Source organism: Peromyscus californicus, unplaced genomic scaffold, assembly GCF_007827085.1.
Source record: "Peromyscus californicus insignis strain IS unplaced genomic scaffold, ASM782708v3 Scaffold_8__1_contigs__length_139910024, whole genome shotgun sequence".
Lineage (NCBI taxonomy): Eukaryota > Metazoa > Chordata > Mammalia > Rodentia > Cricetidae > Peromyscus > Peromyscus californicus.
Genome location: NW_026294606.1, coordinates 84421383 through 84446573, shown reverse-complemented (window position 1 = coordinate 84446573; position 25191 = coordinate 84421383). Strand labels below are relative to the sequence as shown.

General features: G+C 49.3%; 1 protein-coding gene across 1 annotated transcript in view; it reads right to left on the bottom strand.

Moving 5' to 3' along the window:
• Pcnx2 (pecanex 2) overlaps window positions 1-25191 on the bottom strand; it is a 165562-nt gene that overhangs the window by 25039 nt on the left and 115332 nt on the right. The window contains exons 24-25 of the mRNA XM_052728899.1: window positions 15633-15691; window positions 10687-10902 (exon numbers count right to left, since the gene is read on the bottom strand). Coding sequence (XP_052584859.1) covers window positions 10687-10902; window positions 15633-15691 — 275 coding nt within the window. The remainder of the gene's footprint in view (window positions 1-10686; window positions 10903-15632; window positions 15692-25191) is intronic.

The window sequence follows — 25191 nt, the reverse complement described above, 5'->3', positions numbered from 1 at the left end:
GCCGCGGGCAGCGCAGGCCGGGCCGCATCTCGGTCCCCGCGCCAGCCGCCCGCGCCCGCCATGCGCGCCCCGCAGCGGCCCGCACGCCCGGGCCCCGCGTCGTAGCGCGGCGGGCGGAGACCGCAGGCTCCCAGCCCGGGCCCGCCGTGTCCTCGAGCCCGATTGGCGCCGCTGCCCGGCGCCAGCGCCTGGTGCCGCCGCCGGCGAGGGTGGCGCGGGCCGCGACCCGGGCGCCCGGGGCCCTGCGGGATGGAGCAGGCCGAGAGCCGGGGACCCTCCGGGCGGTGCAAACTGGGGCCCGGGTGCCCCCGGGGTGGCGCAGCTTGGGGACTCGGGGACCCTGTGGGGGTGGCGCGGCCTGAGGACTGGGGAGCCCTGCAGGGAGGTGCAGGCCGGGACCCCGGGACTCTTCTGGGGTGGTGCTGAGGGGCCCCAGCATGCTTGCTTGGCCTGACGCCATTTTGAGCAGGGCCTGAGGAGTACGGGGAGGGTTCAGTTGGAGGACATGGGCGCAGGAACGAGCGGGGTGTCTGCGGTCGGCCACCTGGCCCCAGAACAGGGAACTAAAGGTCAGAAAAACAACTTGTACCCTGGATAAGAGCCAAGTCAGCAGGCGTGTCGAGCTCGGGGAAAAACCACGAGCTGTCCTGAGTTTGAACCTGGCCTCATACGAATCGTCCAATCAGAACCCTGTAAACTATACTTCCTGCTTCTGTACCCGCCCTTCCGCTGCCCAACCCTATAAAAACCCTCCACTCCAGCCCGTCGGCGCGCCAGTCTCTTCAGCCTCTGGAGGGACTGTGTCGCCCCGGGTACCCGTGTTCCGGAATAAAGCCTCTTGCTGTTTGCATCTGACTTGTGGTCTCGGTGTGATCTCTGGGCGAGGGTCTCTCCAGAGGGAAGACTCCAGACGGGGGTCTTTCACCTTTAGCTCAGAGGCTGTTGTAAGGCCTCTGCTGTGGGTTCATCTTAACCTTGTGATACAATCCCAGGCTGCACCTCTGGTTTCCCTCTGGTTTACATCATTTGTGTGTGGAGGTTTTAGAATCCAGACAGCATTGAAACAAAGGACAACTTCAACCCAAACCCCACACAAAGGGTCACTAGTGAAATGACACTGAACTAAATGATCCTCTTGTGCCTTCTAAACCCTTTCTTCATTAAAAAAGTAATGAGGGCCTGGGGATGCGGCTCAGTAGGCAGAGGCTCGCCTAGCATGCACAAGGTCCTGGGGTTCACCCTAGTACTGCAGAACGTAAAACCAGGAGTGTTGGGACAAGCTTATTATCCAGCACTTGGGAGGTGAAGGCAGGAGCACCAAGAGTTCAAGGCCTTCCTTAGCTGCATAGTGAATGTGAAGCCGGCCTGGGCTGCATCAGACCCCGCTTCTCAAATATCCAACATAATATCAACAAGTAGATGATAAGACATGGGCTAGACTTGATTTGAATGGGGTTATAAAGAATAGTAATTATACCTGATAAAATCTAAGAGGTTATAAAGAATATAAATTATACTTGATAAAATCTAGAGAGCTTCTTGGGGCCAATGAGATGGCTCCGTGGGTAGAGGGTTTTGCTATTAATCCTAACGACCTTTGATCCTAGGACCTACATGGCTGTGCTCTGTGATCTTGGTGGTGGCCCCAGCCTCTGGAGAGACCTCTGATCTCTCCCAGCATAGCTAAAGCTGGGGCCCCTGCTGGCCCACTGCCCCCCACCCCCAGGCTCCATGTTGCTTCCCTGAGCAGTTTCTCCTGTACTTCCTGATGCCTCTCCTCAGCGACAGTACACCAGCTCTCTTTAGCAATGATCTTGAGAATGTAGGTGAACTTCAGCCCAGGGTGCGGGAGGAGGAGAAGAAAGTACAAAAGCATGTGAAGTATGTTAGAGTGATGTATAACTTGTATGTTAGAGTGATGTATATAGATTGTATGTTAGAGTGATGTATAACTTGTTTGCTTTCTGAGCACAACAGAAAGCTTTTTTTTTCTCTAATAACAACATTTTATTCAATGGAGTCCATAGGAATATGCTTTGCATTTAAATACGGCCCTAAGAACAAGCTTCTCCATGTGCTGTGCTAAATGAACTAGACTTTAAACATGGTGTGATGCCTTTAATTGAACAGCCATGTTTTTTGACTTTGTTTCTGGACAACATCCATGTATGTGGCACTTATCAACTTAGGAAGGTGAGGTTCGGGTGTCTCGTGAGATGCACACGCCAACCTGGTTATGCAGATGAAAGAGGTGGAGCCCCCTTTCTGTAACATACCCTGTGGTTCCCCAAAGCCACATGTTCTTCAGAACAGAAGGGTCTGGTCTCTTAGAATTTAAAACTAGTGTCTTAAGTGTTAAATACCCACCACTGAAAAGCAAGCTTCCCAAGAGCTGGGGGAGGTGGCTCATTGGGAACTGTAGGATCACTGGGGATCTGAGTCCAGACCCCCAGCACCCACATAAAAGGCAAGATGTTGAGATGTGGGGCTCAAGCCTGTAATCCCAATGTTTGGATGCAGGGACAGGGCAATCCCTGGAGCTTGCTGGACGGCAAGACTAGCCAAGTCGCTGGGCTCCTGGTTCAGTGACAGACTTTGTCTCAACAACAGTAAAAATAATAAGGTGGCAAGCCACTGAAGAAAGCACTCGACATCAACCTCTGGCCTCCACAAGCAAAGTTACACACAAATGTCATACACACAAATGCACACACATCCACACACACACATACATTTAAGAAGTGGAATTAATCAAAGCTTCCAGGCACATCAGGCAGCGTAGTGCGTGATGAATGCTGAAATGTGTAATTCTGTAATCAACGCTGGGAATAAGACCTCCCGAATTCTGCTCCATTTACAGGCTGGAGCAGCAGCACAACCAACTGGACTTGGAGGAGGCGGGGGGGTCTTCCTAGTTCACGGGTCATTCAGAACCGCCTCCTTCTCGCACAGCCTTCCTGAGGGCAGGATGCTAAGGTGGCAGGGATTCTGCTGGTGCCCATGGGACACACCCTGCCCTCCTAGACCTGCCATATACACCAACATGCCTTAGGCCCCTCCAGTGAGAAATGAAGGGAACTATGGGTGCTAGCATTCGTGGGGGACAGCATTCTACATTATGGATGAAGTTTGGAACCCAGGGAGTCAACAGACTATTCAAGCTATGTGGTCACAAAACCTAAAGGCGTGACGAAGAGTTGACGGTTGCCAAGAGGAAGAAAATTGCAGTTTCAAGATTAGTGGGAGAGCTGCATGTGGATCCGCCAGTTGAGATAAAGCTTTGGGTTGGGTTTGCTTTGGATTACATTAGGCTACACGGATGTTTTCATACGTCCTCATGGGCCAGTGGTTATGGGGTCAGCCAAACTGTGAGAAGGCTGATAACATCTCCTACAGACAGGAGCATGTAAATCTTGTTTTTGATATTCCCCAGCTCCAATGGGAGTGGTGGCTTCCCCCTATGTAACAGCCTCTGCATTCAGTGTCCCTTCTGCGACATCCATCAAGATGCTGACCAATGGCCTGCAGGGTGGGGCCCCATGAAAGTGTGAAGGAATTCTGAGAAAATGAGATTTAAGAATTTAACATCAAATAGACTTAAAATGTTGAGACATTCCTTATTTCAGCCATTCCTTATTTAACCTGACTCCCTCTTCCTCTTCCTCCCTCCTTCCCTTCCTCCTCCTCTCCTCTCTCCACTCCTTTCCCTCCTCCCCTCCCTCCTCCTTCTCTCTACTCTCATCCCTTCTCCCCCTCCTCCCCTCCCTCCTCCTTCTCCCCTCTCTCCACTTCCCTCTTTCTTCCTCCCTTCCTCCTCCTTCTAATCTATGTCCTCTCTTTTATTCTCTCTCCCTCCCTCCTTCTTTCCTTCTTCTCTTCCCCTTCCTCCTTCCCTTCCTGCTTCCCTCTCTCCCCTCCTCCTCTCCCCTCCTCCCTCTCCCCTCTCTCTTCTTCCCTTCTATTTCCTTCCCTCCATTCCTCGCTTCCTTCCTTCTTCTCTCCTTCCCTCTTCCCCTCATATTCATAGTAACACCCCTAGATGTGGTTTACCAAACTTGCTTCCCTCTAAAGAGCAGCCGAGAGTGTCCCAGGCTCCAGCGGCCACTTTGTCTCCTCCAGTATTTCAACTCCCCAGTTCATCGCCCCCTTTCTGGGCGCACAGCGCTGTGATGCTGTCCCTGGGCTCCTCCTGCCTCCTATTTCCTCATGGTTTGCCTTTCTCTTTCTTAGCCTGCCCAAGCACTGTAATCTTGTCACACCTTTGCACGTACACATATCTGGAGCTTCCTGTTCTTGGATTCCTCTGTGACTCTCCCTTGGTTAGACCCAATCCTTCCCTGTTCACACTCACAGAGCCAGTATGGCTTAGGGAAACCCACACCACAGTCTCAACCTGTCTGTTCGAAAGTGTCACCGCTAGCCTAGGCGAGGTTTCATGCATTACAAATCCTTACTCGATTCCCCGCTCAGCTCATTCATCTGGTGTCAAGTCCTATGATAGGGGTGGGTAGTGCCACCTTACACCAACAGTGACAGGACAGTGTCCACCTTACACAACAGTGACAGGACAGTGTCCACCTTACACAACAGTGACAGGACAGTGCACACCTTACATCAACAGTGACAGGACAGTGTCCACCTGACACAACAGTGACAGGACAGTGCACACCTTACACCAACAGTGACAGGACAGTGTCCACCTCACACAACAGTGACAGGACAGTGTCCACCTCACACAACAGTGACAGGACAGTGACCACCTTACACCAACAGTGACAGGACAGTGACCACCTTACACCAACAGTGACAGGACAGTGACCACCTTACACCAACAGTGACAGGACAGTGTCCACCTGACACCAACAGTGACAGGACAGTGTCCACCTGACACCAACAGTGACAGGACAGTGTCTACCTTACACCAACAGTGACAGGACAGTGTCCACCTTACACCAACAGTGACAGGACAGTGTCCACCTTACACAACAGTGACAGGACAGTGCACACCTTACATCAACAGTGACAGGACAGTGTCCACCTTACACCAACAGTGACAGGACAGTGTCCACCTGACACAACAGTGACAGGACAGTGACCACCTTACACCAACAGTGACAGGACAGTGTCCACCTGACACCAACAGTGACAGGACAGTGTCCACCTCACACAACAGTGACAGGACAGTGCATACCTTACACAACAGTGACAGGATAGTGCACACCTTACACCAACAGTGACAGGACAGTGTCCACCTGACACCAACAGTGACAGGACAGTGCACACCTTACACCAACAGTGACAGGACAGTGTCCACCTCACACAACAGTGACAGCACAGCGCACACCTTACACAACAGTGACAGGACAGTGTCCACCTTACACCAACAGTGACAGGACAGTGTCCACCTTACACCAACAGTGACAGGACAGTGCACACCTTACATCAACAGTGACAGGACAGTGTCCACCTGACACAACAGTGACAGGACAGTGCACACCTTACACCAACAGTGACAGGACAGTGTCCACCTCACACAACAGTGACAGGACAGTGTCCACCTCACACCACAGTGACAGGATGGTGCACACCTTACACCAACAGTGACAGGACAGTGACCACCTTACACAACAGTGACAGGACAGTGACCACCTTACACCACAGTGACAGGACAGTGACCACCTTACACCAACAGTGACAGGACAGTGACCACCTTACGCCAACAGTGACAGGACAGTGACCACCTTACACCAACAGTGACAGGACAGTGTCCACCTGACACCAACAGTGACAGGACAGTGTCCACCTGACACCAACAGTGACAGGACAGTGTCTACCTTACACCAACAGTGACAGGACAGTGTCCACCTTACACCAACAGTGACAGGACAGTGTCCACCTTACACAACAGTGACAGGACAGTGCACACCTTACATCAACAGTGACAGGACAGTGTCCACCTTACACCAACAGTGACAGGACAGTGTCCACCTGACACAACAGTGACAGGACAGTGACCACCTTACACCAACAGTGACAGGACAGTGTCCACCTTACACAACAGTGACAGGACAGTGCACACCTTACACCAACAGTGACAGGACAGTGTCCACCTGACACCAACAGTGACAGGACAGTGCACACCTTACACCAACAGTGACAGGACAGTGTCCACCTCACACAACAGTGACAGGACAGTGCATACCTTACACAACAGTGACAGGATAGTGCACACCTTACACCAACAGTGACAGGACAGTGTCCACCTGACACCAACAGTGACAGGACAGTGCACACCTTACACCAACAGTGACAGGACAGTGTCCACCTCACACAACAGTGACAGCACAGTGCACACCTTACACAACAGTGACAGGACAGTGTCCACCTTACACCAACAGTGACAGGACAGTGTCCACCTTACACCAACAGTGACAGGACAGTGTCCACCTTACACCAACAGTGACAGGACAGTGTCCACCTCACACAACAGTGACAGCACAGTGCACACCTTACACCAACAGTGACAGGACAGTGTCCACCTTACACCAACAGTGACAGGACAGTGTCCACCTTACACCAACAGTGACAGGACAGTGTCCACCTCACACAACAGTGACAGGACAGTGTCCACCTCACACAACAGTGACAGGACAGTGTCCACCTCACACAACAGTGACAGCACAGTGCACACCTTACACCAACAGTGACAGGACAGTGTCCACCTCACACAACAGTGACAGGACAGTGTCCACCTCACACAACAGTGACAGCACAGTGCACACCTTACACAACAGTGACAGGACAGTGTCCACCTTACACCAACAGTGACAGGACAGTGTCCACCTTACACAACAGTGACAGGACAGTGCACACCTTACACCAACAGTGACAGGACAGTGTCCACCTCACACCAACAGTGACAGGACATTGCACACCTTACACCAACAGTGACAGGACAGTGTCTACCTTACACAACAGTGACAGGACAGTGCACACCTTACACCACAGTGACAGGATGGTGCACACCTTACACCAACAGTGACAGGACAGTGCACACCTTACACCACAGTGACAGAACAGTGCACACCTTACACCAACAGTGACAGGACAGTGCACACCTTACACAACAGTGACAGGACAGTGTCCACCTTACACAACAGTGACAGGACAGTGCACACCTTACACCAACAGTGACAGGCACCACAGGGCTGTGATGGCGGCTCTCTGCCCCCTGAGTCCAGCTGTGGCTCTGAGTCCTGGGTCAGCCATGCAGCCCCTGCTCCCCATTGGGGATTATGTCAAATGTAACAGAGGAGACTCTGCCTCCCTCCCTGGTCCGCCATCTGGTGACCACCATTGTGTCTCTAAGTCAGAGCTGCAGAGGCACTCAAAGTCACACCGAGGCTCTGGGGCAGAACCTGAGGGTCTGTAGAGCCAAGTCCCTCGGGATGTCCACTGAAGACCCCATGTGAAAGCAGTTGGTTTTCCCAGTTAGGAGGGTGGTGTGGAGCTCTCAGATTGTGTGAGAGACATCGCTGAGTGCCTGTGAACCGAGTAAACACTGTGGCACAGATTCAAGCACGTACCCACAGGCAGTGTCCAGTGGAGAGCCGCATGCTTGCCCAGGTGCACCCAGATCTAGCTGTAAACTCAGGCCCTTCTTCATCCCCCTTGGTTTCCTTTTGCCATTACTTATGTGGGTGGTGGGGGGATGATGCTTCTCCTGAGGGTAGCTGTCACCTTCAAGGTACTCTCTCCTGAGCCCCAAGTTCACAGGCGTCTTATAAAGCACCAAATCCAATGCCTTGGCTCTTTACTCCTACCGCTTACCTCCAGACTGCATCTATTGGATCTTCAGCCCCTACCCATCCCCTTCAGGCAGTATCTAGTCAATAGATTTTGGTGCCCGTTGGCACACGCTTTTTCTATTGCCCTGACTTGGACTGTCGGCTGATATTAATCTGTCAACCCTTGAATAATTACCTTAAAGGACCCTGGAGAGGTGGGTGCCTTTGCTGAGAGATGCACAGTGACTTCACATGCATGCATATCCTCTTCTCACAGAAATGGCTAAGCCACCTGCCTAGGTCACCTGACTAACCAAAGAACCACAGATGGATGGGAAACTCCAACGAGAGCTCTGCTTGCTTTCCAGGTAACCATGTTACTTCTGTAGGGGCCATAAAACAGAAGGAGATGCCTGTTCTGTGCCCAAACCTGGCCTACAACCACCCTCCCTGCATTTTTCCACTTGCTGCCAAGCTCCACACTGACACTCGGGGTGGCCTTGAAAGCGGTGTATAAAGACGCGTTGGCTGGGACACCCGGTGATGTTAAGTGGAGTTGCTCTGCGTCCTGCTACCTCTACATCTGCAAAGTAAATTCACATTGTGTCCCGGACTCGGCACTCAGCTGTATTGTTAGAGCAGCTGGCCTTTCTTCAACTGATATCCCCACCATTTAAGTCTCAGTGACCACCTCTCACTGCGAGAAATGAAAAGCCAGATGCCCTTTGACCCAGAGTGTATGTGTGTGACCTTGACTTTGGTGATCTGGTCTACCTGACTGAAACTCTGACCAAGCTGACAGCACAGAGAGGCAGGTGATGGGGTGCATGGAGGAGAGGGGTGCTAGAAGCTATTTATCCACTCTCTAGGGACAGCAGTGTCCCGTGTTCAAGCTTGGGGATCAGTGATGTGGGGGCAGCCCTGGGTCCATTGTTGAGATGAAGCTCAACCACCATGTGAGTTTCAGATTTGTGTGTGTGTGTGTGTGTGTGTGTGTGTGTGTGTGTGTGTGTGTGCCATGTGTATGCAAGTGCTCAAAGAAGGCAAAAAGGGGCATCAGACCCCCTGGAGTTGGTGCTGAGAACTAAAATCTAGTTTTGGGGAAGAGTACCAATGCTCTTCATGACTGAGCCATCTCTCCAGCCCCTGTTGGGTGATTTCAGATTTGAACTTGCCCAGGGCACAGGCCTCCCATGCTGCTCAGAAAGTCTTCATCCCTGGATGTATTTTCCATAAACCCTTCTTCTCTTATGCTAAAATGAGCTGATGTCTGTGGCTTGAGGCCAAGCTCTCCTATGAACTTGGTACCTCTCTTTCAGAGGGCTGGGGCCGGGGGTGGGGCAGAGGACTCTTCCCTGTGACCTCAGGTTGCTGGCTTTCCTCTGGGGTAAATTTCTTTCTTTCTAAGAAGCATAGCCCAGTGGTGGAGCATGGCCTGGCATGCATGTAGTTCTGAGTTCAATCCCCAGCATGAGAGAGGGAGGGAAGGAGGAAGGGAGAGAAGGGAGAGAGAAAGAGGGAGAGAGGGAGAGTGAGAGCAAGCTGTGGATGTGCAAACAGTTCCATTCCCTCTACTGGTTTCCTCAGCACATTTCCAGAGAGAGACAGAAACTGTCTGTCTGTGCTTTGACTGCCCCAGGCAGTGCCAAAGTAAATTAAATCTGACCAAAATAAAACCCGCTCTTTTGGAAAACGGGGAATTCAGAAGAAAAGGAGAACAAAGAAGAAGAAATCCAGAACACCCCCAAGAAGAAAGCCGGCCCTCCATGGGAATATTGTACTAGATGCTCCAATGAGGAACACACCCAACAACAGTCCTTTGGGGGCAACTTAGTTCTTCCTCAGAACGTGAATTTTGTCAAGGTGCAGGGCTCTTAAAAGTCTCCATGTTTAAACTATGATCAAACTAGGTCAGAGAAAATGTACTGTAGGAGAAGGTGTGGGATGCAGGCAAATTAGCTGCCATTTTTCCCCTCAAGACATCGCTTCCACGCTGATTTTACAATCAGGTGACATGCCCATTGTGGCTGACTGGAAGAAGACAAAGCCATAAGCCATAACCGATGGCCCCTCCCAGAAGCCTGTTTACATAGCCCCAACCTTGTTCAGGCGGGGAACCCCCTTCTATATTTTACCCTGTGAGGATTCAGGAATCCAGTATGTTATGATAATGTTGGCTCCCAGGAAACCATGCCTCTCTGTCATCCTAACACAGGACAAGGAGACATGGTTATTTTTTCTACACCTGACTTTGAGCTACCACTGGAATTGACTCTATATTAATTACTTTTCTCACTGCTGTGGTAAAAGAACTTGGCTAAAGCAACTTAAGAAAGGAGGCGTTTACACTGGCGCTTCAGGGTTTACAGGGATACAGTCCACTAGGGTGACGAAAACACGTCAGCAGGAATGGCTCTTGACCATAGTGGTGAGAGTGCTCCCTCCGGGTGGACCAGAGAGCAGAGGAGAGATCAGGAGGCGCCACTGTTTCCCCAGCTGACTGGGTGTACTTGTGTCAGAATGCCTACTCAAAAGTAGAGGTAGCCTTAATCCCCATGCAGCAGAACAGTCCCCAAGTCCTTCTTTGTTCATAGTGGCTTCTTTTCTAAAAGTTTGCCTATTCATATTTCTTTATGTGTATGTGTGTGAATATGCACATGAGAGTTCAGATGCCCACAGAAGCCAAGTTGCATCAGAACCCATGGAACTGGAGTCAGGTGGTTGTGAGCCTCCCAATCAGGATGCTGGGATTCAAGCTCAGGTCTCTGCAAAAGTAGTACATGCCCTTAGTGACGGAGCCATCTCCCTACCCCTGATGGTGGCTTGTAAGCAATGCTCTGCCTGGTCCTCAACCTAACACACTGAGTTCCAGCAACGCTGCAAACCGAGAGACCCCTACCTCGGAACTCTAGTCCTCGGAGTTGAAAAGTCACAAGACCGTTTCCAATTTCGATCAGGTGGACGAAGGCATTGAGGTCATCTGAAGCCAAAATGAAGCAGTCACCAGAGCTGTAGTTACCCCAACGGCCAAGCACCAGGTCTCCGCAGAGCGACTCCTGCAGGGTCCGTGTCAGGTGCTCATAGAAGATGGAGTTGAGGTTGTTGTCGTCACTCCCTGAAGGCAGGCAGAAATGGGACTGGTGAGTGTCTTACCCAGAAGCAATGTGCTGTCTTGTGCTCAGATCCTGAAACAGGGAGCTGCCCTTTGGTAAGGCTGGAGTCTTCATGGACACACAAAAGCACCTGTTTCCCACCTGTCTTGGTGGATTATCCTGAGACCACCTGTCTTCCCTCTAGACCCTGAGGTGGGCTTCATACAGATACATCACCGTCTAAATGCAAATTACTTAACAATCCTGTGTTACGCTCAACACTCTGACCTTGGCGGCTGGTGGTGCCTATTGTGCAAGGATGAGAACCTGAGTTTGTTTTCTAGGACACACGTTTTAAAAAAAGACAACCATAGTAACAAGCACCTGTAATCCCAACACCAGGGAAGCAGAGAGACGTGATCCCTGGAGCTCTCTGGCCAGACACCCTAGTCCGTTGAGCTAGAGTCCAGGCCAGTGAAAGACCCTGACCCAAAATACAAGGTAGATGGCTCCTGAGGCATGACACTCAAGGTTGACTTCTTGCCTCCATGTACACATGACACATGTACATGCGCACACACATACACGTGAGTGCACACGGGTGTGTGCACACACACACATGCACACACACACACACACACACACACACACACACACACACACACACACACTTTTAAGCTCTAGGTCTGTATCTTACTTCTCTACTTAGCATCTCCTGTCTCAAATGAACGGCTTCCTGCATACAGAAGGACTTTGGGGCTGTCTCAGTGTGCACAATCATGAGTAAAACCACTACAAAAGCAAACCAACTTCTCATTGTTCTCAGGAAACATCATTCCCATGGTGGCTGTCTATTTTGTGTCCCCCAGCAGGGACTAAGAGTGTTGGTTCCACACCCTGACCAAGGCTTGATTCTGTCAGGGGCTGCCCAGTGATTAAGATTTGACACTCAGTTGGATGGATGGTGAGAACCTGGGAAAAGGAAGGATGTTGGAAGGTATCATGGATTATTGGGGTCCAGCCCCTAGGGTCCAGCCCCAGGGTCCGGGAAGAATCTACAACCAACTGATAATTAATCTTTGATGAGAAGAAATTAATCTATGTACACGAAACTCCTTAGTCCATATACTTTATTATTCTGTGTCAGTTACAAGCTTATATTCTGCTCTCATAGTTAGCTCATTTCTAGCCTGATTTCTTTCTACACTTGTCTGAGGTCCCCTCTAGGTTTTATCTTAATTCCCTCATCTAGTTCTGCCCCTTGTAGGTTCTCATCTATCTTGTTCCTTCCCATATCATCTCCTTTCCCATCTCCTTCTCTCTCCTCATCTCGTTCTTCCTCAACTTGTTCTTCCCCATCTGGCTCTTCCTCATCTTCCATCTCGTTCCTCTAGTCCTCTCTTCTAGCCCTTCAATCTAGTTCTTCCCCATCTCAGTTTGTTCCTCTCAAGTTCTTACCCATCTAGTTCTTTCATTTTCTTTTCTCTTTTCCATCTCCCCGTGCCCTGGAAGTCCTGGTATATAAAGCCAGGCTTCCAGGGTCAAATGGAGGGGTGATAAGAATCATATTGAGAGGCAATAAACCATTAATTATCATTTCCAACCCCAAAGAGAAGTGACCAATGGGGAAATGAATTAACTAAAGGCTAAATTCAGGTAATATCTAAGAAGAGGGATCTTATGTGCTCAACTATTAGTAGTGATTAGTAGAAAATGTTAAGAATCTATGTGTTGCTAGGTCAATGGGAGAAAATAAAACTGTCTTCTTTTTTCCTGTGGCTCCTATCTGTCCAAGCTATCTGCTGTTTTTCTGCAGGGTGGGGGGAAGTGTGCTCAGTTGCTAGGCAACCTGTGTACAGTTAGATGCCTTTGGTGATAGTTAAAGGGAGATCTGGAAATAGAGGTAAGGTTTGGGAAAGCAGGAAGTAAAGCTTAATTGGCACATCCGCCAGGCCTTCTCAAACAGGTAGCCTGGATGGTTAAGTCTATTCTTAGAGAATACAGAGGTATCTCTGATAAGGTACTTTCCTCCATCTGGGGATGGACCTGGCCGGATGCTGCCAATGATGATAATTACAGGGAGGCTTGAACTGGGGTTCTGCTGAGCATAGCTGTCAGCACAGAAGGTTATCTAAATATTCCTAGAAGCGGTTAGATAAGGAGTTAGCGGTCTATAAAGTTAGTAAGAAAGGAGGCTGTAAGAAAGGAGGGTCCGAGCTGAATTGTGTAAAGCTATTACTTAACCTCCACCTGACATAGGTGGTGTCTCCTTGTGGAATTAACCTTAAATCAGGAGACTTGCCTGTGAACTGTTATTACTGCTAGTCCTTGAAAGTGGCCAAGGGAGATATCTGATTCCAGAGAAAGCCTTTCCTGAGGCTGTTCTCCAAATATCTGGAATGTGTATGTCCAGAGAGTGATCAGTCCACACTGCAAGCCCTTCTCAGGGAAAAGTCAATTGGGAAAACTATGAAGGCACACATGATTTTCATAACAGAAGACAGCTGATATATAACAAGCCAAGTAACACCAAAAACTCCTTGGGATTTGGCTTCCTCTGGAGGAATTCCCTGATTCCTCCAGGTAGTGACTTTGCCATAACCAGCTGAGTTCTTATGATATATTTCTGCGGCCTGCAGCAGGAAGGAGCTTGAACCAGGATGTCCCACTTCCCAGTGGGAGGCCAGGGCTGTATGTGGAGGCCTGTGGTACATTTCTGTGTCCTCCTTGCCCAGCTCTGATGGCAGCTCTCCCTCTCTGGAGCATCTCAAGATGAGGGCTACGAGCTTTTCAAGAGAAGACTAGACAAGCTGGGAAATTATTCTGGTATATGCTTTGGTAGATCAAAAAAGGACTGGGAAGGCCAAAGAGATACTTCAGGACCTTGATTTCGGGAGCAGGAAACCTCTGCAAAGCCAGGCAGACATAGAGTCTCCCTGGAGGAAAGACCTGGAAGTGAAATCCAAGGCTCCTTGTGTATTGTCTACCAGAGAGGAGACAGTTCTGTGAGGTCAGAGGTAAAGACTGCAGTCTGACCTGAGTGCCTCCACTCTGCACCCATGGGACCCAGAGTGTGAGGCTGGCCTCAGCCTGGGGACACCCCAGGATGCTTATAGGGGGAAGAGGACCAGGCTGTTGCTAAGAGACCCATGGGAACAACTATCAGATACCGAGTACCTGACAGGGCTCTGGAGCTGGTTGGAAGCTAAAATGGTAAGCTGAGACATTGGTAAGCTGCTATGATTGTCAGAGGAAACTGCTGATAAGGTGTCAGCACACGCTCTTCCATGTTCGAGCCTGCTGGCCTGCTCTTACATTCACAGTCTATGATGAATCAGCAGGCATCCGGGACATTAACTAAAGATTACCTTCAGTTCCCTGCACTTTTAAAGAAGAGGCCTGAAGGAGAGAATTAGCCCTTTCTTACTGTGTGCACTGTTCTACACTTTAATACAATAACTAAAAGTAGAAATTTGGCTCAGAACATCTAAGTGCACACTGACCACACATCTGCATAATTAGGGAAAATGAGACGTTTATGGTGGAGACTGCCCATGTGCCTAATGTAATGACCCTGCTATGTCACCGAGTCCCACAGCTGCATGCCGAGACAATCCCATCTCCCCTCCTTTCCTATACACTGACGTAAAGTTCCACAAATAAGAAGCCTGGCTCTCCAAGTGCTTCCACACTTTCAACTCTGGTTTTATGCTAATTGTGTTTATGCAGTCCCAGTATAGATGGTCCTAATAAAGATGGCTTCATCTGAGGATGCTTGACTTTACAGCAATGGGAAAGCAGGATGCATTTGGCAGCTGCTTTCCGGATTTTGTGTCTGATCTTTTCGGGGGGCTGGTGTCTTGCAGTCTGATGTTGGGTGATACTGGGTGGTTGGTGGCCGATTGCAGCTTCAGATGGGCTCTGTCATTACAGATCCCAGGAGGGAGCAAGTGATATTCTGGGGTGGATTATAGTACAAAACAGGGGTGGGAAGTGGATTAGAGGCACTGCATGCATTTTCAAGTTACATGGAGGTGTCAGAGCGTCGCCATAGATAACCAGCATGGACACAGGACACTATTCTCCCTAGAGACAAGAAGAGTGAGGCCTAAACAAGTGTCCACCTAAACTAAAATTACACTTTAAATTGACATTCTGAGAAGAGGAAGAAAGAGACACAGGGTTAAAAATGAGATCAACTATAGAAGGGAAAAGCTGAAGGATGTCCCAGCAGGTGACTCCACAGCTTGATGCTGACCAAAGTTTCTGATGAGCTCTGGACGCGCAGTCCTACAATGGTTCATTAATATAAAGACCAACACAGGGCCATGGTTTTTAACAGATGGAACCCCACTATGTCACCTGGGCTGGTCTGGGGTTTCTGGTCCTCCTGCACCTGTTTCCTGAATGCAGAGGTTACAGGCATGTGCCACCATTCCCAGCTCAAAGGATGTTTTCCTAAGGGACCAGTCCTAAGGTTTAGAGTCTGCTTGATGTCTACCATAAGCAAACAATTTAAAATGTCTTCACGGGGTGACTGTGTCCAGTCACTAACCAATTCCAAATAATGAAAGGCTATTTCCAAAGCAAACCAATGGGGGACTGATGGGCCTACTTGCTCAGTTACGCCCTGTAGTCAGTGTGTTTACCAAGCCATGCCTTGACCCTGCCATGAGCACACAGAATGTACTGAATGCCTTCCTTTGGCAAAGAAACACAGGGTTTAAGGAGGCCAGGAAAAGAAAGCACTTACCTGGGTCCCTTTCCATTTGCACAGCCAATCTTGTGTTGGAATTATCCACACGCCTTGTACTAGAAGGGGCCACAGAAAAGTAAATGGTCATGGTTAGATCACTGCCCATTAGGGAGCTGGTGTACAGAACAAGTGTGAGACGCGGCATGCAGGATGCTTACAGGGGAGAAGGAACACACCAACTGGCCAACCCTGCAGAGAGAGGGGAGTCAGTCACATCCACACGTTCACACTGCGAAGGGGAGAGAAAGGTTGTTCTTTGCCTTGGGGAGAACGTGCTTGTCTCTTATGCCATTTTGAACATTTTGAGCATACACTTAGAGCAAGTATTTGGACTTCCAGAGAAATGCTGTTCCCTTTCAGAATTAAAAAAAAAAATATTATCCTCAGTCTCTCTCTCTCTCTCTCTCTCTCTCTCTCTCTCTCTCTCTCTCTCTCTCTCTCTCTCTCTGTGTGTGTGTGTGTGTGTGTGGACACGTTCATGCCATGGAATTCATGTGGAGGTCAGAAGACAGGATAACTTGCAGGAGTTAGTGTCTCCTTCCACAGTGTGTGTAATGGGGATCAAACTCAGGTCATCAGACTTGGCAGCAGACGCCCACTAAGAATCCCACCAGCCCATTTCAGTGTTCACACCAAGTGTCTTCCAACTGGTTCTAGAAAATGGCTGTGGGTAGTCACCGTCTCCTCCACAAGCTTCTACAAGTTAGGGGCATGCTTACAGGCTTTTCTTTGGTTGAGCCGTGAGAACAACTCTTACAAACTTAGGAAAGGGCAGATTTTCTGCAGCCCCGGCAGCAAGGGGTCACCAGAACAGGGTCCACTCTGATGGTGCCTCTTGGTTCAGGGCTCTTAAAAGGCATTGGTGGTGGCCAGCCTTATTTCTGAGAGTCGACAGTGGAGAAAGGAGTCAGTCTGGGCTTCACTCTGTGACCAATCAACAAATCTCTCCAAGTAATTTCTGCATAGAGCAGTGGTTCTCAACCTCCCTAATGCTGCGACCCTTTAATACAGTTCCTCATGCTGTGGTGACCCCCAACCATAAAATTATTTTCAGTGCCACTTCATAACTGCAATTCTGCTATTGTTATGAATCATAATACAAATATCTGATATGCAGGATATCTGATATGCAACCCCCAAAGGAGTCACGACCCACAGATTGAGAACCACAGGCACAGATGCGCAATCTATCAGCATCTCTGAGACAATACCTGTCCTTCAGGCCACAGGCCTCAAGACCCCTGAATGTCAGAGTGGGCTCTGCTTGGAGAGCCTGCGTCTGATCAGTCATCTTTGCATTTCAGACACAGAGTACCAGGCTCATCAGCCTTTAATGGTAGCGGTTGTCAGCAAGATGAAACTGATGATGCTTGTCTGTGATAAACGTGGCTATTTCACATTGTTAGGTCCACTCCACCAACCATTAAGAAAGGCTTTTTGTCAAGACAGCATGAACACAAGGTTTATACACAGAGTCCCGCCGACACTTCTGGAGGATTTCTTACTATTACACCTCCCAGGAAGAGAAGCAGCTGTGCAGCTGTGTGTGTGTGTCTGTGTGTGTGTGTGTGTGTGTGTGTGTGTGTGTGTGTGTGTGTGTATGTTTGTGTGTGTATGCATGTATGTGTGTGTGTGTGTGTGTGTGTGTGTGTGTGTGTGTGTGTCTGCAGGTGCAGGAGATAATCTAGGTTGTTGGTCCTCAGATGCCTCTCTCCTTTTGTTGAGCCAGGGTCTCTCATTGGCCTGCAACTTCACCACACCAGCCAGGCTACCTGGCCCATTAGCTTTCAAGGGTCTGCCTGACCCTACTTCCCATCCTTGCTGTTGGGATCCCAGGCTCACATTGCTGGTATTTTTTTATGTGTTCTGGAGACCGGAACTCAGATCCTAATGCCTTCAGGGCGAGTGCTTTACTGGCGGAGCCATCTTCCAAGCCTGTCCAGCTGCCCCTGATGCTTCACACTGGACTTCAATTTAAACAGTCATTGACATGCTCACTATGATTTAACCAACAATGAGCCTTTGTCAGGAATGTCAAGGAAAGTCATTGGAACGCAGACCTCCCAGCTGAACCTGCCTGCCGGGGATTGGAACTGATAACAAGAGTACCAGGATGGGATCATATTTTGAATCAATGAAATGGCTTGTCTTCAGGGAAAAAAAAAATCAAAAACGTCATTTGCTTCTTTGTGTGCCTCGGACGTTTGCCAACCTTCTGGGTTGGGTCCGGTGTGAACTTGGTGAAGATTCCGGATGGACTGCAGAGAAGGGCTCTTTGGATGCAACTCAAAAGGCCCTGAATCCCTGCACACTGCACCATCCTGCTTCAGTCTCCCTCCCAGACAGCCTCACAGCATCTCTCAAAACAGCAGAGCCCAGCGCAACAGAAAACCAAGCAAACAACACAACCCTTCGTAATGAAGGCTGAAATCCCATGTCTGCATACTCAGTCCCTAAACGGAATTTTAATTTCACCTTAAGACCTCGGACAAATGGAATTTCCAGCTGCAGAAGAAACAATTTTTAAAGTGGGACTGAGCCAAAAGAAAGTCAATTATCCAACTCCTTAGGGAATTGAGACACTTTCTAAAGCTCTGTCCATGGCAGTTGCTATCTTTCCAAAAGGTGACAGCCTCTTTGGAACGCAGAAAGCTCACTAAGTCCTCATGAGCAGTAGCTCAGCCAGGCCACCTGGTACCCCCCGGCCTGGGCCACTCTCCATTTCTCAGGAGGCAAGCTTCCAGTGCTCTGGGCAACCTGAGCTCTCCTCCAGTGAGGTCCGCCTGGAAACTTGGTGCTCACAGCTCAAAGGTGCTAATTATTTCTGTAATTGGATTTCTGCCTTAACTGTCCCATCGCACAACATCCGATCTGTTTCTTCCATCTCACCCGTCCCCATCTCTGGGATGCAGGCAAGTCAGTTGGGTATTCCCCCGTGGGCGAGAGTTTTCCAAAACTTGCCCTACAAAGTCCCTGTGTCCTGTGAACAATGCCAGCCTGGAGGTCTAGGTAAGGGCTTTAGCAGGCCCCGAAGAGGTCTCTCCAGAGAAGCTGACCTGCTTCAAGGTTCTCTGCATGGCTTCCTCCCGACAGTCCTGTCCCACCTTAATATACATCCAAAGCCAATTACCTGCTCTGTCACCTGGGTTCAAATGTGCAACTTAAGTACTTTTTCACTCATTTTCTTTGCTGTCACTAATTCATAGTCCCTTTGCCAGCACACACTGACTGCTCATGGGAGACACTTCCCCATACGTTAAGCTGCCAATGCTCCTGACTAGAGTAAGACAGCCGGCATTTCTTCCCATGATTAGGAATGGATGGATCTTCTAGCCCTGGCAGGACAACAGTGTTGCTGATCTCGAAATCCACCTTTGGATTTCAATTATTCTATCATTTTTCTGTTCCACTTCACTTATCTCCAGGGTATTTTTTTTTTTAAAAAAAACTTCCTTCTGCAAGCTTGCTTTGGAATTTTTGTTTACTAAACTTTTACGGGGTACAGAAAAGAGAGTCACCTCATCTGTCTTATCCCTAGTTTTTTGTTGTATGAAAGAGCAAATAAGGACATCAGAGAACCTCTGGAATGAAATCTAAGGAGATGCACGCATGTCACTACGGTCTTAAAGAAGCAAGCTGAGCACTTACGCCAGCGTGGGACAGGCCAGTTTGCCCTGGGGATGTGAGCTGTGCTGGTAGAGAAGAGGCAGGGATGTCCCTGCACAGGTGGATCTGGGAAAGGGTTTTTTTCTCCACTTTTATTGGTATTTAATTTTCAATAAGATTTCAGCGATCTTAAAATATTCCATAAGCCCATATATACACAGAGGACAAATAGTTGTGATATATAATAACTATCTAAAAAAAAAACCAAGCAATATTCCACAACTCAGTTGCACAGAAAAAGATCTAGATTGTTTCTTTTTTTTTAAGTTTTGACAATATTAGAAGGAAATTTGCCTCAAATTTGATGTTTCTTTTTTTTTCCAAGGCAGGGTTTCTCTGTGTAACAGCCTTGGTTGTCCTGTCCTAGAACTCGCTTTATAGACCAGGATGGCCTCAAACTCACAGAGATCCACCTGCCTCTGCCTCTTGAGTGCTGGATTAAAGGTGTGCACCACCACCGCCAGCCAAGTTGGATGTTTCAGATACTAAAACAGGCTGTGTTGACTCTCAGCTCCAGGGTCAGAGGGCAACACACAGCTGGCACACCCCTTCTTCCCAGCTGTGGTGCATCTCCCCCCATGCTCTTGGCTTGCCCCCCTCCAGTGGCTCCTGGACCAGGATGGGGGTGGGGCAGGGCTGGGGAGCAGTTCTTGAAGACTGCAACATGGAAGCCTGTCTTACAGCATAAGAACCGCTCCTCAAAGGAGGTTTCCTGACATTCTAAAGTTTTCTACCCAAATAATTTCACTTAATTTTTTAATTACATTTATTCAGTTAGTTTGTGTGTCCGCTCCCAGGAGTCAGCTCTCTCAGTCCTCCATGTGGGTCCTGGGGATCACACTCAGGTCATCAGATCTGGTAGCAAGCATCTTTACCCACCGAGATATCTCCCTATGTCCCTAGGCCCCAGAAGAATTATCCTTAAAATCTGCAAAGAACTTCCTTTCCCCCAAACCTCAGAGTATACATAGTTTTCTCACAGAGACCTCCCTGGCTGCGGCAAAATGTGCTCCGATGATACAAAAATCTGAAATAGCACAGGCTGCAGCACTCAGCACTCAAAGGGATGTGCTCCACCCAGCATCTTTGTGCCCTTGGACAATATCCCCCCAACTCTCACGTTTGTGATGATCGTTACTGTCCATCTTTCACTTAAAAACCGTGAAGGGAGGCTGGAGGGATGGCTCAGAAGTTAAGAGCATACACTGACTGCTCTTGCAGAAGTCCCAGGTTCGATTCCCGGCACCCATGTCAGGTGGTTCACAGTTGCCTGTAATTCCACATTCTAGGGGGATCCCAGGCCTTCTGGCCTCAGCAGGCGCCTGCACTCACATGCATATACCCACACATAGATACACGCACACAGACACTCAGTTCAAAATATATGAACTGAATCATCAAAAGTCGTGAAGGAGGCTCTGTGAGCTTCATCGAGATCACAGAGAAGGCCCTGGCAGTAAGCCACTTTTATTATCAGGGCCTCCGAGGAGGGAGATGTTGACAGAATGTTTCCAAAGTGACAAGACAAAAAAACCACAAACAAACAAAAACCAAGTGTTTTCTTATACCCACATGATAACTAAGTAGACCCCTGGATACCAAGGACAGACAGCATCCCGTGGCATGAGCTAAAATACAAAGCCTCAAGCCCAAGTCACCCCAGCGCCCCACTTGTCCTTTCCACAGCCCGCTCTGTTTCTGCAGAAAGAATGACGGTGTCCTACAGTGTGGCCTTTAGTGTCACCTGAGTCTTGGCCCCTCTCTCTCCCCTGGTGGGGGGGGGGGCACTCTGGTTAGCATTGCTAAGAGTTCCAGGCCTTGGGGAGTCCTTATTGACTAGGTACTCGGGACATGTCCCATAAGCCTCTTGTCCTGTGTATATTTAAGTCATACAACAAGAGGTAAGTGTAGCTTTAAAAGCTGTGTAGCTCAGGGCTGGGGCTGAGCTCAGCTGGTAAAGGGCTCACCTTGAAAACACAAGGGCCTGAGTTCATTCCCCAGAATCTACATTTCAAAAGGCCAGGCCTGGTGATGCCTGCTTGTAATCCAGACAGACAGAGACAAGGGCAGCTCCAGGGTTTGCTGGCCAGCCAGGCTAGTCCTGTTTGGTGAGTTCCAGGCCAATGAGAACCCTGTTGCAAAAACCAAGATGGCTGTCTTCTGGAGAACAAATCCTGAGGTTGTCCTTGGACCTCTACATACATGTACATACCCACACACATGTAATTTCTCTCTCTCTCTTCTCTCTCTCTCTCTCTCTCTCTCTCTCTCTCTCTCTCTCTCTCCTCTCCCCCTCCCCCTCTCCCTCTCTTTCCCTCTCCTGCCTGTTTTATCCCCCTGCCTTTCTTTGCATGACATCAACCAGCCTCCTCTCCAAGGCTGCAGCACTAGAAAAGCTGTGTCCTCCACTCTGCCTGCTTGCCATGCCTCAGAACAGAGCTCCCCTGCAGCTGCCCCAGCCTTGAGCCTCTTTCAGCCATCCATCGCCTTGAGTCCCTCCTGAGGCCCAGTAACCTGGTGCCCTTGAAGAGTCAGCAGCTCCAGACAGCTGGAGAGCAGGTAGGCACATTTGGCTCTGTGCACAGCCCCACGCATGGCCTGCTTCATGACTCTGCACTTTTTCAAGCACTTTTGCCACTCAGCAAGATCAAACTGGACTCCAAGAAAACCACACACCTTAGTATGAAGGCTGGTCAGCCCCAAGAAGCCACAGGAGAAACCCAACGCACTGTCTCTCCTCAAAGACTGCTTTCTTCTGAAATGTATCTACACAATTGCTCATTGTCAAGGCTCTAGTGTCAATCCTGGCCCCTGAGGGCTGTGTGAGAGCTTGCTCATGGGCCACACAATGGCAGGGATAGGCCACGCTCATCATCACTTTGCTCAATCAGACACAGACCTGGGATTCCAGGCAAAAAGAATCCAGGGCCTGGAAAGAGACGAACAAACACCAGACCAGAGAAACAATTTCCCTCAATTCTAGTTTAGGTCAAACTGGAATTATTTACAAGATCATGAGTGCGGGATTATAGGGGCGTGGGTGACTCAAAAGCAGCTGCCATCACCACCCCAATATGAGTAATGACCCATGAAAGCTGCATCCCTGGATCCAATGTGCAGGCAGCTCCACCGAAGAGTCTCCTCTCCTCAGCAATTATTCCTTATAGCACCTTGGCAGAGGCCTCGTGAGTCTTGTGTGTTTTGTGACTGTTCAGACACCTGAGGCTGTGGTGGGCATTTCATTTCAGCTGGTTCTAGTCTTGTGGTAGCAGAGGGCTGCCGCCAGCATTGGTTTGCACCCCATTCAGTCAAATCAGCGGGAGAGGGAGGTTCCCATGTGCTAGTTACCCGACCAAAGCAACTTCCGGAAGGAGGGTCTTATTTCAACTCGCAGTTTGAGGGTGTGGTCCATCATGGTGGGGAAGGCATGGCGGCAGGAGCGTGAGGCCGCTGGTCACACTGCATCCCAGTGAGGAAGCAGAGAGAGATGGATGCTGGTGCTCAGCACATTTCCACTTTATATTCAGTCCAAGACTCCAGCTCATCAGATGACACTGCCCATGCTTAGAGTGGATCTTCCCACTGCTACTAACCCACTCTAGAAGCTCCGTCACAGACACACCCAGAGGTGTATTTCCATGGTGATTCTAAATGTCATCAAGTTGACCATGAAGTGTAACCATCACACCCCCTTCCATCAAGGACCCTGTATCCCACAGTTCTGATGTACCCTCCGACTGGGACCTCTGGACTCCAGATCTCACATCCTTCTTCACACTGTACTGGCCCTGCTGTCCATTCTCACCACCTGCCTCTTACCTGGCTGTGGCCTGATGCCAACTTAGCAGTGTGACCAAAACATGCACCCACTCTGTCACATGTCATGACATTAAGCTGAGGTTTGTTGATTTTCAAGTTCCCTTTGACCCTCACTCCATGTTAACACATCTGTTCAGGCTTGGTCCAGTCTTGCCTGGTGTCTGTTAGTCTCGCCTTATGCTCCTGTGGAAGCTCAGCCATATTGGTCTTTAAATAGTCTCTGCTGCCAGGCAGCCCTTGCATCCTGTCTCAACCAGTTCACACTGCTGTCACGAAGCCCCCTTGACTCAACTGCTCACAAAGACCAGGAACTTACTGTTCATGGCACTAGAGTCTGCAGGTCTGAGGCCAAGGTACCAGTGTGAACAGGTTCTGGTAGAGGCCTCTTCTGGACCACAGATGGCCAAGTTCCTACTGTGTCCTCACACTGTAGAAAGGGACCCAGAGAGCTCTCCTGTCTCTTTAAAGAAGACACAAATCTATTCACAAGGGTTTACCTAATGACCTACCAAAGGTCCTGCCTCCTCCTGCCATAGTGTGAAGTGAGAGGGCAGGATTTGAACAAATGGATGTTGAGGATGGAGACACAAACTGAAACCCTCAAAGCAGTGTGTATGGATTTTCGTATTACTCAAGCCCCATAAATCCACACATTCCACAGAACTCTGGGTACCTTCCCAGGAGGCTGAAGGAGCTTTGCATCCCTTCCCCATTCACAGATATGTGTAGTTATTTGGCACTCTGGAGCAGGAAGGAATGGGTAGGAATAGGAATCTCCTCCAATCACCCATTTAAGGAAAACTACATCAGGATTTCTTCGCGTGATCCCTTTTCAAAACCCTCAGACAGTCATTCAGGGTTTCTGAGGGTCTTCAGGACCACATCCCTGCTTGTGTTCCTCTCTTCTTGTAAGTGGAGCTGCTGAGAACCTAGGTAGGGGACACAAGGAAGATTTGGACATTCCTTTCCGGAACGGGGACAAATGAAGTTGCAAGCTGATGACCCATTGGGACCTTGCCTTGTGGTCTCTCACTGTGCTTTCCAGTAAGCTGAAGACAGGCTCTATGTTTTCATTCCTGCTATTGCAGGAATCACAGGTTTGACAGCTCAGCATAGGTACTATCAGGATGATCTGGGGCAAGTCACCCAGCACCAGCCTATCTGAGGATCTCAAGAAGCTCAGAGCCAACTTCTGCCCGGAGCTCTCCTGCTGCTGTAGGGGTCTGCACGATGGCTTCAGATTCCCCTGAAGTGAGGCGATTCGACAGGGTAGGCTCATGGCCTCTCCTTCCAGATATGCCTCCTGTGACCAAGGCTGCCTGGGATGAATACTTTAACTGGAAACTGCTGGGTGATGAGTGTGTGCATGTGCAAACGTGTGTGTGTGTGTGTGTGTGTGTGTGTGTATGTGTGTGTATGTATGTGTGTGGTGTGCTCACATGCTCTCTGGGTTTTAAGTGCATGTGTAGATTCTATGTGTGTGTGTGTTTCTGTGTGTTCTCTCTGTATGTGTATGCATGTATGTATATGTTCTCTCTGTGTGCTCTGTGTGACTGTGTGTTCTCTCTGTATGCATGTGTTTATGTGTGTGCTCAGAGTATGTGTATATTCTATATGTGTGTGTCCTCTGAGTCTATACTATATTTGTGTGTGCATGGTTCATATATATGTGGTTGTGGTTGTATGTTCTAGGTATATTCTGTGTGTGTGTGTGTGTGTGTGTGTGTGTGTGTGTGTGTGTGTGTGAGAGAGAGAGAGAGAGAGAGAGAGAGAGAGAGAGAGAGAGAGAGAGAGAGAGAGAGAGAGAGAGAGAAGGGTGAGAGGCTTTGGAATATAACAGCAAGTGTTCAAGGACCAGAAGAAGGACAGATTTGGGCAAATATTCTTGCCTGCTCACTTGTTCTAGAACCTCATGGAAGCCATGTATTTTGCCAGGGTCTTCTTGATCTACTCTATGGGATGAGGAAAACAGGACTGCCCAGAGTGGCTGCCAAGGCTGAAATGACTCCCTTAGACATGACAAGTGGATCAGTAAACACGAAAGCTGAGGACTTCAGTCACTCCCTCTGCT